This window comes from Scyliorhinus torazame, chromosome 1, assembly GCF_047496885.1.
Source record: "Scyliorhinus torazame isolate Kashiwa2021f chromosome 1, sScyTor2.1, whole genome shotgun sequence".
NCBI classification, from domain to species: Eukaryota; Metazoa; Chordata; class Chondrichthyes; order Carcharhiniformes; family Scyliorhinidae; genus Scyliorhinus; species Scyliorhinus torazame.
In genome coordinates, this window is record NC_092707.1 from 14,262,771 (window position 1) to 14,277,819 (window position 15,049).

The 15,049-nt window shown below is 42.3% G+C and overlaps 1 protein-coding gene across 12 annotated transcripts in view; it reads left to right on the forward strand.

Annotated features, from left to right (window-relative positions):
* fbrsl1 (fibrosin-like 1) overlaps positions 1-15,049 on the forward strand; it is a 1,210,587-nt gene that overhangs the window by 205,985 nt on the left and 989,553 nt on the right. For 10 of the 12 annotated variants that reach the window (XM_072468583.1, XM_072468681.1, XM_072468689.1 and 7 more), the window contains exon 2: positions 8,564-8,632. The exons of the other annotated variants lie outside the window; for them this stretch is intronic. In XM_072468583.1, the coding sequence (XP_072324684.1) occupies positions 8,564-8,632 (69 nt within the window). The remainder of the gene's footprint in view (positions 1-8,563; positions 8,633-15,049) is intronic. 12 annotated transcript variants of the gene reach the window in all.

The window sequence follows — 15,049 nt, forward strand, 5'->3', positions numbered from 1 at the left end:
CTTTATATCTCTTTTCTTGCTAACTAAGTAGACTTCCATTGACACCAGCCGTGCTCTGGTACCTTGCCTGGGTGACAACTGCTCATGCGAGCGTTGATGGTGAGTGTTTGCAGATTGCAAAACTTAGGAAGGGATATTACAATGAAGCTTGACAAAGCCCTCAGATGACATGCACTTCCAGTGAGATTGTCATACAGGAGCAGGGAACTCTAGATTCTTGGCCAGCAATTGAGAAGCCAGTTGGAGCCTATCTCTGAGGTCAGTGGTGATATTTGTTTGCAAAATACATGGCCTTTTTGTTATTCTTGTCAAGTCACATGCACTCTACTGAGGTAAAGCCAAGCAGGCAGGTATAATTCTTCCTAAGGCCAATAGTATCTGCTGTAAATTCCTTTCTAGTCAGTATTAGCTAGCTATTTTGCAGATAACCTCAATTAGCTTTCAGGGGAGCTTTGCTTTTTTTGAAACCTTGAATGGATTCTAGTTTAACGGTATGTATAATTTTGGAAGAGAGTAAGGCTATATCCTTTTAAAATAATGTGTTGAAAGTAAAATGTTAAAATTAAAGAGCCTTGTAATATTGATCATGAAGGAATGTGCACTGCTCTTTTGATAGATCAGCTTAATTCTTGTGTGGTTTTGAGATATATCTGAGAAAACATAATATACAACAATTAGCAGCAAATGAAATAAATGTCAAGTATTAAGGGTAACACTCCCACCTCTCGTTCTCCCCCCCCCCCCCCTCCCCCCCTCCCCCACACCACCACACTCCCACACTCCAGCAACCGGTTTCCAACATGCACTATTCTTGCACAGGGGAGGTTTATGCTGTAACCAGAATAAAATGTGGTGTATAATATATGGAAACATACATAGAAAATTGAAGCAGAAGGAGGCCAATTGGCCTTTTGAGCCACCTCCACCATTCATAAGATAGGAGCAGAATTAGGCCATTCGGCCCATCGGGTCTGCTCCGCCATTCTATCGTGGCTGATAAATTCATTATGATTATAGATGATCAAGTTCAATATCCTGATTCCCACCCCTCTCCAATATCCCTTGATCACCATTTATGGACCAGAGTCCGAACCTAACATTTATCAAAACCTAAGGGAAGTTTGTAAACACCGCTTAGGGGCTGGTTTAGCACACTGGGCTAAATCGCTGGCTTTTAAAGCAGACCAAGGCAGGCCAGCAGCAGGGTTCGATTCCCGCACCAGCCTCCCCGAACAGGCACCGGAATGTGGCGACTAGGGGCTTTTCACAGTAACTTCATTGAAGCCTACTCGTGACAATAAGTGATTTTCATTTTCATTTCGTTCATTTCATTTCATTATATCTCTCTTCTTGCTAACGCTAGTATTGTAGCTTGAAAATGAAATGTTCCAGCAGCAGAAGATTTCAAACCACAGCTATTTAGCATAGTCTCTAGCAATGCTGCAAATTCAAGCAGTCTGATCTGTGCTGTGCAAGTGAACATAGAATCCCTACAGTGTAGAAGGAGGCCATTCGGCCCATTGTGTCTTCATCAGCCCGTGGAAAGAGCACTCTACTTAAGGCCACAATTCCACCCTATCCCAGTAACCCCATCTCATCTTTTTGGGCACTAAGGGCAATTTTGCATGTCCAATCCACCTAACCTGCACATCTTTGGACTGTGGGAGGAAACCGGAGCACCCTTAGAAAACCCACGCAGACACTGGGAGAAAGTGCAAACTCTACACCGACAGGAACCAGAGGATGGAATTGAACCAGGGACCCTGGAGCTGTGAGGCAGCAGTGCTTGCTACTGTGCCACTGTGCTTTTTCAGATTGTGGGCTGGCAAAGCAAGTTATTGCAGATGGAGTGAAATTTTCCCGAAAAATAATAAATGAGTGTTGGCTCTGAAGGATTGGGTGCTACCCATTGATTTTTATGAAGTTCTTTTTCTAATTGCAGTCACAATATGATTGTCCAGTATTCACATAAGACTTGTGAAGATTAGTATTAAAGAGGAGTCAAGAAAAATAAAATTAACCCAATTAGGGTAACTTCTGACACTGTGCAGCTGGAATTTCCAGCAGGTATTGTAGGCCTTAGGAACAAATAAGCCAGGCAGCACCGAACAGATATACATGCAGTATGGCCACAAAGTAAAAAACCTTGCATTTATAGATCAGTTTTCACAATGTAAGCACTTTACAGTCAACTTGGATGTTTATGCATTGTCATGTTGTAGGTTCGACAGTCAGTTTGTGCACAATTGGATCCCCTAAACAGCAATGTGATCATGTGAATCTACAGAATTCTACCCAAGATGATAAACAGGGTTTTGGCTTAATTTTTCATATGAAGCCAATGCCTCCTACAGCATAGCACTCCCTCAGTTACCGCCCCACAGTATCATCCCAGATTTTGTGCTTAAATATCTGGGGTGGAACCCATGACCACCTGACTCACACCAGAGCGCCACCCACTAAAGTAGCACAAAAGGTAGCCGGCAACAGTCCATCTCTGCAAATTGTTCACCTAGAATTCCTAGCTGGCAGTGTGATTCTTTTCTTCGGGATTACACACTCCAACAACAACTTGCATTTGGCTGCCTGCATAGCTTTGCCTCCGAATAGAATGAATGTGACTTAGCAAGAATGACTTAGCAAGGCTATGAGTTTTTGAATCAAATAGAGTTTGAAAAAAATTAAAACAATGCAATGGATAAAACTCCAGGTAATGAATGTAAATACAGAAGGTTATAAACTATATCTGGTTGGTGAATACTATTGTACTTCAGTCTAGCTCAGTGATTTATAGTAGCCCGGTTTCAACTCTCTGCACATTCAGCGCAAAGAGTTTACCTGAATTAATGAATTAATGGGATGTGGATATTGCTGACGAGGCCAATGTTTATTGCCCTTGCGAAATTGGTGGTAAGCCACTGCCACGAACCATTGAAATCTGTGTGGTGTAGGTACACCCACATGCTAAATGCTAAAGCCTGAACTTTCTTCCAAAACCAACTTCCACACCGTTGCCATGCTTTTCGTTTTCAGCACCCATTAATGTTAGGCATGTTCACTTCTGTCAAACGTAATCCTGGAGTAATGTTTTGAAGTAAAAAAAACTTTTGTTGTGTTGCTGATTTTGTCTTTGTTTAATTGCTCTGTTTTATCACCTTTGCTCTTGAGTCGCCAGGTATCTTTATGATACCGCCACGTGGCTCAAGTCCGAGTAATGATCAATAATCCAATACACCGCTTAGTAAGATTTAAATCAAAGCACATTTATTATACACAGTAATCACTACTCATGTACAAATTCTACGTCTAAGCTACTTCTACAGCTAACAGGCCAATACTTAACTTGCAACTGGCCCACCAGGTCAGGGAAACAAATGGCCTTTTGTTTGGGTTCTGAACCTGCGGGATTCGAAGTTGGTGCAGATTGGTAGCTAGGAGCGCCTATCTCGTAGCGAGCATTGAAGTAAGACTTACAGTTTTGAGCGGCTGTTGAAGAGTGAAGAGCGAGTGAAGAGAGCTGGAAGCGGTGGAAGAGAGCAATTTGAACTTGGGGCTCAATTCTTATAGTCCCCAGGGGCTTCCCGCCTTTCGGGGCGGACCCTGTACCTGGTCCCAAGTGATTGGACTTTGTCCCAATCACTTGGTTTGATTTTTCTCCAATGCTGGAGTGGTTCCCTGATCGATGGGCGGTCTTGAGGTGGTCGTTCACCTCCTTTTGTGTAGGCTTCTGCTGGCGCTGAAGAATCTGGTTTTACTTTGTGCGTCTAAATGTTGCTTATTGTTCCCGGGGATTGCTCATTAGTATGCAGATGGCTGGTGTTTTGTTATGCTGATGGTTGCTGGTATCGATCTTGTCTGGCCTTTCCAGAGGTAAATACACAGTCAACCTGCAGCTGCTAGTTTTTGTCCTGTTGGCTGACTTTCCCATCAGCCTTTGCCGTTCGCCATTTTAAATCGGGAGTTGGCCATTTTAAGTGGCTACAGTTGGTATTTGCAGGAACAATGTACTAACACTTGAATAGGTTCATTTTTGAGCTGTTGTTGTTTTAATTATAAATTTCCAGTAGTTCAGTGAGTAGAAGGGATTGGAATAAAAGTGAATTTTTCCAAATATCTGCTAGGATCCCAGTTGATGTTATAACTGGATCCCAGCATGGAACTCTGGCTCAAAGGATGGTAATGTTTACCTTTTTAATAAAATGTGGCGGAACAGAGTCTCAGGACTGCTAATTAATTTTAACAAGGAAAAAACATTCATGAAACACGAAAAATTGGATTATAATATCATACTCCTTTGCTCCTTCCTTGATTTAACAAGTACACACATATTTAAAGATTAACATGGATGTCAAAGTACATCTTAAGCTACAATGGTCTCATGAACACAAAGGTCCCTTTTAAGCACAAGGTGACTGGTCAAATACATTTATTCAGCTCTGAACCCAAGTTAGTGCATGTGGTTTTCTATTCAGATTCCCCCCAGATGATTGTCACATAGAGTATCCAAACTCCACTCCCATAAATATGCTTTAATTGCTTCCCTCATAATGCAATCCCCCTGGTGGGGGATCCGAGATCCAGTCCAGGTTTTACAAATGACACTTCCAAACAAAGCTTCTGCTCTACTTTTAACAGCAAATCCAGTCCAGGATTTTATCTGTCCCTTTGTCATCTCATAGGCTTCTACACGAACTGAGATGAAAATGAAATGAAATGAAAACCGCTTATTGTCACGAGTAGGCTTCAATGAAGTTACTGTGAAAAGCCCCTAGTCGCCACATTCCGGCGCCTGTTCGGGGAGGCTGGTACGGGAATCGAACCGTGCAGCTGGCCTGCCTTGGTCTGCTTTAAAAGCCAGCGATTTAGCCCAGTGAGCTAAACCAGCCCCTAAAATTGGGTTGGAATGACCGGAGAATTCTGGCTAATGAAATGAAATGAAAATCGCTTATTGTCACAAGTAGGCTTCAAATGAAGTTATTGTGAGATGCCCCTAGTTGCCACATTCCAGCGCCTGTTCGGGGAGGCTAGTACGGGAATTGAACCGTGCTGCTGGCCTGCCTTGGTCTGCTTTCAAAGCCAGCGATTTAGCCCTGTGCTAAACAGCCCCACAGATCCAGCCACTGATTTCCAAAGTTATTTAACCCACATTCCACAGACTGTAATAAAATCTTGCAAACCTGAAAATCACTTCAGATGTCTTTTTGGCATCTCAGTCTTCCTCTCAACTCTATTTATCTTTATTGAACAGATCTCTGTTCTAGCGTCTTCAACCTCTGACGTCTTGGAAACTTATCTTCATTTCACTAGTTTCCTTAATTAGTTGCTCATTACCCCATGATATGGCTTTTCTTGTAGCAAAGCTGAGAGAGATGTTCCCCCTCTAGCCTTTTAAATGAAATGAAATGAATGAAAATCGCTTATTGTCACAAGTAGGCTTCAAATGAAGTTACTGTGAAAAGTCCATAGTCGCCACATTCCGGCGCCTGCTCGGGGAGGCTGGTACTGCTTCTAGCAGACCTGTGAGAGCTGCCTTTGCGCTCTCTACACATTTCTAACTGCTCTAGCTTCCAGTTAAAACTAAGAACAAACAAAGATGGCCTCCTGTTGCTACTATATATTTTTCATGCTGCAGCCCCCTCGAATAACATTACCAATACCAGTGGGAACTTAACCAACCCCCACACGTACAGACACCGTTGTCCAGCATGAATTTAACTACAGGTTTTACCCTTCCAGGCACAGAAACATTACATTAACCCCACTTAAAACTGTACCTTATTTCTGGTGTTCATCAATACCAAATATAAATCCCTCCTTTATTTTCCTGAGGCAGCAAAAATCAATGTTTTTTCGTTGTACGTTCTGGATTCCACATAGTCTAAAATTGACTGGCAGCTCACGTTCCGGTATGTTTCCAGGTCTGGGATACTTTACAGAAGTTGTTAATTTGTTAAATTGTTAATTCAATTATAGTAGTAAATGGAAGACAATTCCAGTTTCTTACTCACTTCTTGATAAATAAGGAACCCAATGTAGTGTTTTAAATATTTTTCACAGGGTTTGGTAGTGCTGGCAAAATTGGTCAGTGTTGCTGCTCCTGATTTCTATCTGCCAGTGAATGTGCAAAGACATTGGGTGTGGATAAAATTCAACCTGTCAGTGATGTTCTCAGATTTCAATGGCTTGCCTATTCTCACTGTCCAGGCATGATTCATTTCTACCTCAGCAGGGTATCTGGTAATGGTCAGTACTGGTGGAAAATGAGGTGTGGATGGGTTGATAGGCTGCAACTTGCACGGTACTGCAAGGATCGATGCTTGGACTCCATTTATAATGTACCTCAATGACTTAAACACACCCCCCTTACCTAGTATATCCAAGTTTGCTGATAACAAAGCTAGGTGGGAAAACAAATGGTGTGGGTGCAAAGAATTAGGAAAGCGAATGGTATATTAGCCTTCATTACAAAGGGATTGGGGATACGAGTAAAGATGCTTTTCTTCAGTTACATTGTGTTTGGGATACCATACTCTATTACTCTGTGCAGTTCTGAGGTTCTTAGGAAGGATACATTAGTCTTGGAGGGAGTGCAGTACTGAGGGAATTGTCCTACGAGGAGAGGACGAGTAGACACAGCCTACATTGCTAGAATTTCGATGAATGAGAACTGATTTCATTGGAACATTTAACATTCTTAAGGAGCTTGATTGAAATCCCTGCCTGGGGAATCCAGAACATGGGGTGGGGGGGGGGGGGACAGTCTCAGAATAAGGGTTTGTCCATTTAGGACTGAGATGAGGAGATAATTCTTCACTCTAAAGGGTTGTGGGTCCCTATCCCAGAGGGCTGTTGGTGCCCTCGTTGCATTTGCCCAGGTCAGAGGTTGATGGATTTTTGAAATTGGAATAGTATGATCAGTAGTGAAGTGATGGTGCTCTATGCTGACTTTAAGAAAAGCTGCCCGCAAAGATCCAGCAATCTCCAGTCATTCGGCTTCTCTGGCGTCCCATCAAAGATGGCTAGGCATCCAATCACATTCAAGAACCTCACACTGCATGTTTTATCATTCACTTTTTCGCATTTTATGGGAAGTGAATAAATGGAATTAAGACAAAAGCTGAAATATATAAATGCTAAATATTTCAGTCATCTGTTGGGTTCTTGGTATGGAATGAAGAAATCTGACATTCCACAGATATAAAATTAGTGTTTTGGGATCAGAAAATTGTTGACTTGGTACACCGCTAAAAAAAATATGGTGCACATCAATCAACAAGGTGTGATTCTTGCAAGGGTTTTTTACAGTGAGATTAATAGAGTAAAAGTGCGGAAATGTTAAATCAATTAATTCCCAAAAGTACACCCTATGGATGAACGAGGAATTGCTAGAGAAACAGCACATTCTTCATTTGCGTGTTTAACTGTGCAAGTGCAGATGCCAGAAGTTACCATCAGCTTCACAGAGTAATGGCAATGAACTCTGACTCGCTGTCTTTACAATCATAAAAAGATGTATTCTGAAGTTACAAATAGACTACATATGTTTAAAAAAAAAAGAAGTTTTTATTGTGTTTTCACATTTTGTATTTTACAACTCCTATTTTACAGTTTACATAGACTCAGCGAAAAGAGGGGGGGGGGGGAGGGGGAGGGAAATGGGCATGAAATAAAAGAATTTTAAAAAGACAGACCGAAGTCAGTACAGATATTTACTTTTTTTTAAATTTAGAGTACCCAATTCATTTTTTTTCCAATTAAGGGGCAATTTAACATGGCCGAAGATGTGTTGTAGGGGCAAAACCCACGCAAACACGGGAGGAATGTGCAAACTCCACACGGACAGAGTACAGATATTTACATACAATTGCTTTCCCTACTGTGGCCGTGTCTCCCCCACCCTTTTGTCGGCGTACCTTTGTTGCAATTCCTAGTTTAGCCTGGATGTGTATTTACAGATATCAATCTACAGTTTTGGTCCCTTGTCCCTCTCATTTTCCTTATGTTTCCCCCACCCCCCTTTCCTTTTCATCTGTATCCCGTGATTCGCTTGTGATCCACCCCCCTTACTCCATTGGTTGCTGGCTACGAGCATATTTTGGAACAAGTTGGTGAACGGCTTCCATGTCCTGTGGAAGCCCTCTTCTGACCCTCTGTTGGCAAATTTTAATTTCTCCAGTTTGAGAAATTCCTCCAGGTCAGACAGCTAGTCTGAAGCTTTGGGTGGTGCTGCTGATTGCCAGCCGCAAATAGGCTTTATATGTTTGACGACTGGCTGTTTCCTCTCAGTTTCAGAAACAATTTTTAAAGAAATGCAGCACTTTCAAATATTGTAAAACGTACTGTGTGATGAAACACAGCATTGTACTATATTTCCAGAGTGGACTGCATGTTTCTCTATTAATAGATCCTACCAATGGTACATTATTCGAGGTTATTAAAAAGTAAATGGATTGTAACATTTAAGTAATGCCAATGGATATTTTTTTTAAAGTATTTGTTGTATGAAATCTGTCATTTATTGAGCAACTTATTTTGTAAGAACTTCGCTATTTTACCTTTTCAGGAAGAAAAGCATGGTGACATCCCCAATCATTTTCTTCATTTAGATGTGTTTCAATTTACAATCGAAACCGTGAGTCAAATATCTGTGTTGCCATTCCAACAATTGTCATTAAGTACAGTTTTGCTGCTGGTTATTATCATTGGATTTTTGGGAAATTCTTCATGTCATGTGTTATACTGGGCTTTCTGAAAAGCTTGTTAAAAATTTTTTTTAAAGTAAAATTGCAGTTGCTTTCCTGGTTGATTTTAGGCCTTATTCGATGCTTAAAAATAAATTTGGTTTAAAAATTACATGAACTGAAATTCAGGATGCCTCCATAATGTGATGCGAGAAAGATTGAATTTCAGCAAGATGCCTATTGAATTTTGTCAATATCAATGAGGACACCATTCCCAAATACACTTCTACCACTGCTCGGGATAAAGGAACATTTCAAATTTATTTGAAATGTCAGGAAATTTTTCAAAGTAAAATAGCAGAAAATAAATAGTGGTAATGGACTGTACTATTTATTTGCTGCGAAAAAGGTTGAAAAGCCAGCTTCTTCACATCAACCCGCTCATTAGTTTCTCAGTACTAGCAGTCATGCTTTATGAGGTGTCTTTTGTCTTGATTCAATGCTTGTCTTGAAAGCTGCTAGTCCTGGACAAATTGTTTTAAACATTTTAAATTCCAATTCAACAGAAATTATGGCGGGCATTTGTAAAATAAGGAAAATGTTCAGATTGCATGATCAATCTTTTTGACTGGATGAAATGTAACAGTTTGAGACTTGGCTGTGTTATTTGTGATCAGCATTATCTGAACTTGCACAAGCAACTTCCTTCTAAAGGAAGCTAGGTTTCTTTTACTGAAGTGCTCTGCTATTAGAGCAATGGTCAGCTGTTAAATGATATATTGCAGATTTCTGTATATGAAGAGTTTATTTGATTGTGTACTACAAATCTCTCCATACAAGACAAAAGCTACAATTCCATAGTAAACCAGACTCTCAATAACCTTTAAGTTATTCCAAACTTCCTACTCCAAACATAAAAATACAAGTGCATTTACATTTGCTCCAATTTTCCGTTTTCTAACAAAGGTTGTTTTCTGAATCTGCAGATTACCAGTTTTGCCCATTGAGTATGAAATACATCAGCATCAAATCCTTTGTATGTTCTTATTGAAATATTAAACCTGTACATGTCACATCTAAACAAAACTATCCACCTCGCTCTGGCCCATCCCTTCGGCCCATCGAGTCTGCACCGATGCACGAAAGGCTCTGACCTGCCCACCTCTTCCCACTTGCTAGCACTTGGCCTATACCCTTGAATGTTATGACATGCCAAGTACTCATCCAGGTACTTTTTAAAGGATGTGAGGCATCCCGCCTCTACCACCCCCCCCCAGGCAGTGCATTCCAGACCGTCACTGCACTCTGGGTAAAAGGTTTTCCTCATATCACCCCTAAACCTCCCACCCCTCATTTTGAACTTGTGACCCCTCACAAATGACCCTTCAACTAAGGGGAACAGCTGCTCCCTATCACCCTGTCCATACACCATAAAATCCTGGGCAGCACAGTGGTTAGCCTCTCAGCTCCAGGGTCCCGGGTTCAATTCCAGCCTCTGGTGACTGTGGAGTTTGCACTTTCTCCCCGTGTCTGCGTGGGTTTCGTCCGGGTGCTCAGGTTTCCTCCCAAAGATGTGCAAATTAGATTGATTAGCGATGATAAATTGTCCCTTAGTGTCCAAAAGGTTAGGTGGAGTTACTGGGTTACGGGGATAGGGTGGAGGTGTGGGCTTAAGTAGGGTGCAGACTCAATGGGCTGAATGGCCTCCATCTGCACTGTAGGGATTCTGTGAATCTTGTTCACCTCAATCCGGTCACCCCTCAGTCTTCTCTGTTCCTGAGAAAACAACCCTAGCCTATCCAACTTCTCTTTTATAGCTTAAATATTGCATCCCAGGCAACATTCTGGTGAATCTTCTCTGCACTCCCTCCAGTGCAATTACATCCTTCCTATAATGTGATGACCAGAATTGCACGCAGTACTCCAAATGTGACCTCACCAAAGTTCTATACAGCTCTATCACAACCTCCCTGCTTTTGTAATCTATGCCCCGATTGATAAAAGCATATGTCTTTTTCACCACCCTATTAACCTGCCCTTCTGTCTTCAGAGATCTATGGACAAATATGCCACGGTACCTTTGTTCTTCGGAACTTCCCAGTATCAGGCCTTTTAGAGTATACTACCTTGTTAAATTACTCCCTCCAAAGTATATCACCTCACACTTTTCGGGGTTACATTCCATCTGCCACGTATCCGCTCATTTGACCATCTCACCTATATTTCGCTGTAACTCAAGACACTCAACCTCACTGTTAACCACCCGGCCACCAATCTTTGTGTCATCTGCAGTTTTTAAAATGTTTTTAATGCCTCTGACGATTTTAAGCACAGCACCTACTTCGGTACAGTCTACTGGGAGCAGGAGAACTGCTTACACATATTTTCACACATACACATTTTACTCTTAATTTGATGTCCATGTTACTGGATAATTCAAAACATATTGTGCTTTTTTTGCTTGATAAATCAATGTTGCTCACCTCCCAGCATACCAAGCCTCATTCAACAAATCAGATGTAACTCCGGCTCACAGAAAGAAAGTCAGGAAGTTTTGAGGGGGGAGTTGGTGCATCTTTAAAATATTGCATGCATTCACTTCTCAGCTTTTGTTTATCAATGAACTATAATGTTTTATCCGAGAATGGCTCTACAATTAATGAGTAACCAGCAGACTGGAGGTGATGCCAGCTTGACTGGCCTGTGGGTGTCGTCATTTTTGTTGATAACCTGCTGTTTGCCATCGCTCTAAGTATTTAAAGTAATTTTAAAAGAAGGATGATGGGGGAAACTGCCTATGAGTGGCATTGAACAGTATTTTTAATGTATTGTCATTGAAGTGGCATTTACTTTCGTGAATGATTAACTGTGAAACTGACTGAAAAATATATTGCAATGGCACAGTTCTGATTCTCTGAACCATCACAAAGTGTTTCTTTCACATGTGTAGCGTGCGTTTCTCCATTCTTTTCCACGATTGATTTAGTGGAATGCCAGCAAATACAAATTAATGGTTACTTTATTTTGTAGTTCTTTAAAGGCTCATGTCTCAGACTGAACTGACTTTACCACTACCCAGCTAGTGGTAAAGCTGCAGTCAATGTTTTCAGTCTAATATGACTCGTCATCAGACTCTTCATTAAATCTGTCCTGTCTTAGCTTTGTAATGGAACCAGTGAGCCTGGTAGAGTTGCAGTTGTCCCTATTGGAGGTTTACATTATTCATATTTTCCCAGATCATGGGAGGGTTTGAAAGTAAATGTTAAACAAGGGTACAAAAGTAACCATATAGTTTTCAAATCAATGGGCAGATTTAAAGTTGGAAATTAATTTAAATTTCTATCCGGGGCATCCCAGGTATGCCACGTTGGCATGGGGTAGCTACAGAGGGATTTGTTTAGTTTTGGATTTTATCTTTGATTTCTCACAGAAATGCAATCCTCAGAAGCAGTTTTGAATGTCTGATGCATGGAAGGTGCTGTGGACCAGGAGCTGAGGAATATCTAGGGTGTTTTCTGATGTGAAGTCACTGCTGAGGAATTGCGAGTGAGTTTCATGCTTGAACTGAGGAGGCCACAATTGTGAAATGCTCAAAAGAAAATTAGAGGGTCGCCTTGTGGAACGACCCCAAGAAATCTCGTACCTGGGAATAGTGGGTTCACTGAGTCAAATCGAAGTGAATTCCTGATTGTTGTTGCACGCATTGGTCCCAGGAGAATTGAAGGAACCCGTAGGATCCTGTAAAGTATTGGGGAACTCTTGGATGGAAATAGAAGGAACATAGGGAGTGTCCTGTTGAGATGCTTGGGCTTAAAGTTTGTCTTCATGGCAGGGGGGTGGGTACGGGAGCAATAGGTCAGAAGGTGAGAGCATTGAGGGAGAACTAGGGAATAGGGACAGTGTGGCTCTGAGGCAGAGCAGACGGGGAAAAGTTGCTGAACACAGCGGGTCTGGTGGCCTGAAGTGCATATGTTTTAATGCAAGGAGCATTACGGGTAAGGCAGGTGAACTTAGAGTTTGGATTACTACTTGGAACTATGATGTTATTGCCATTACAGAGACCTGGTTGAGGGAAGGGCAGGATTGGCAGCTAAACGTTCCAGGATTTAGATGTTTCAGGCGGGATAGAGGGGGATGTAAAAGGGGAGGCGAAGTTGCGCTACTTGTTCGGGAGAATATCACAGCTATACTGCGAGAGGACACCTCAGAGGGCAGTGAGGCTATATGGGTAGAGATCAGGAATAAGAAGGGTGCAGTCACAATGTTGGGGGTATACTACAGGCCTCCCAACAGCCAGCGGGAGATAGAGGAGCAGATAGGTAGACAGATTTTGGAAAAGAGTAAAAACAACAGGGTTGTGGTGATGGGAGACTTCAACTTCCCCAATATTGACTGGGACTCACTTAGTGCCAGGGGCTTAGACGGGGCGGAGTTTGTAAGGAGCATCCAGGAGGGCTTCTTAAAACAATATGTAAACAGTCCAACTAGGGAAGGGGCAGTACTGGACCTGGTATTGGGGAATGAGCCCGGCCAGGTGGTAGATGTTTCAGTAGGGGAGCATTTCGGTAACAGTGACCACAATTCAGTAAGTTTTAAAGTACTGGTGGACAAGGATAAGAGTGGTCCTAGGATGAATGTGCTAAATTGGGGGAAGGCTAATTATGACAATATTAGGCGGGAACTGAAGAACATAGATTGGGGGCGGATGTTTGAGGGCAAATCAACATCTGACATGTGGGAGGCTTTCAAGTGTCAGTTGAAAGGAATACAGGACAGGCATGTTCCTGTGAGGAAGAAAGATAAATACGGCAATTTTCGGGAACCTTGGATGACGAGTGATATTGTAGGCCTCGTCAAAAAGAAAAAGGAGGCATTTGTCAGGGCTAAAAGGCTGGGAACAGACGAAGCCTGTGTGGCATATAAGGAAAGTAGGAAGGAACTTAAGCAAGGAGTCAGGAGGGCTAGAAGGGGTCATGAAAAGTCATTGGCAAATAGGGTTAAGGAAAATCCCAAGGCTTTTTACACGTACATAAAAAGCAAGAGGGTAGCCAGGGAAAGGGTTGGCCCACTGAAGGATAGGCAAGGGAATCTATGTGTGGATCCAGATGAAATGGGCGAGGTACTAAATGAATACTTTGCATCAGTATTCACCAAAGAGAAGGAATTGGTAGATGTTGAGTCTGGAGAAGGGGGTGTAGATAGCCTGGGTCACATTGTCATCCAAAAAGACGAGGTGTTGGGTGTCTTAAAAAATATTAAGGTAGATAAGTCCCAGGGCCTGATGGGATCTACCCCAGTATACTGAAGGAGGCTGGAGAGGAAATTGCTGAGGCCTTGACAGAAATCTTTGGATCCTCGCTGTCTTCAGGGGATGTCCCGGAGGACTGGAGAATAGCCAATGTTGTTCCTCTGTTTAAGAAGGGTAGCAAGGATAATCCCGGGAACTACAGGCCGGTGAGCCTTACTTCAGTGGTAGGGAAATTACTGGAGAGAATTCTTCGAGACAGGATCTACTCCCATTTGGAAGCAAATGGACGTATTAGTGAGAGGCAGCACGGTTTTGTGAAGGGGAGGTCGTGTCTCACTAACTTGATAGAGTTTTTCGAGGAGGTCACTAAGATGATTGATGCAGGTAGGGCAGTAGATGTTGTCTATATGGACTTCAGTAAGGCCTTTGACAAGGTCCCTCATGGTAGACTAGTACAAAAGGTGAAGTCACACGGGATCAGGGGTGAACTGGCAAGGTGGATACAGAACTGGCTAGGCCATAGAAGGCAGAGGGTAGCAATGGAGGGATGCTTTTCTAATTGGAGGGCTGTGACCAGTGGTGTTCCACAGGGATCAGTGCTGGGACCTTTGCTCTTTGTAGTATATATAAATGATTTGGAGGAAAATGTAACTGGTCTGATTAGTAAGTTTGCAGACGACACAAAGGTTGGTGGAATTGCGGATAGCGATGAGGACTGTCTGAGGATACAGCAGGATTTAGATTGTCTGGAGACTTGGGCGGAGAGATGGCAGATGGAGTTTAATCCGGACAAATGTGAGGTAATGCATTTTGGAAGGGCTAATGCAGGTAGGGAATATACAGTGAATGGTAGAACCCTCAAGAGTATTGAAAGTCAAAGAGATCTAGGAGTACAGGTCCACAGGTCATTGAAAGGGGCAACACAGGTGGAGAAGGTAGTCAAGAAGGCATACGGCATGCTTGCCTTCATTGGCCGGGGCATTGAGTATAAGAATTGGCAAGTCATGTTGCAGCTGTATAGAACCTTAGTTAGGCCACACTTGGAGTATAGTGTTCAATTCTGGTCGCCACACTACCAGAAGGATGTGGAGGCTTTAGAGAGGGTGCAGAAGAGATTTAC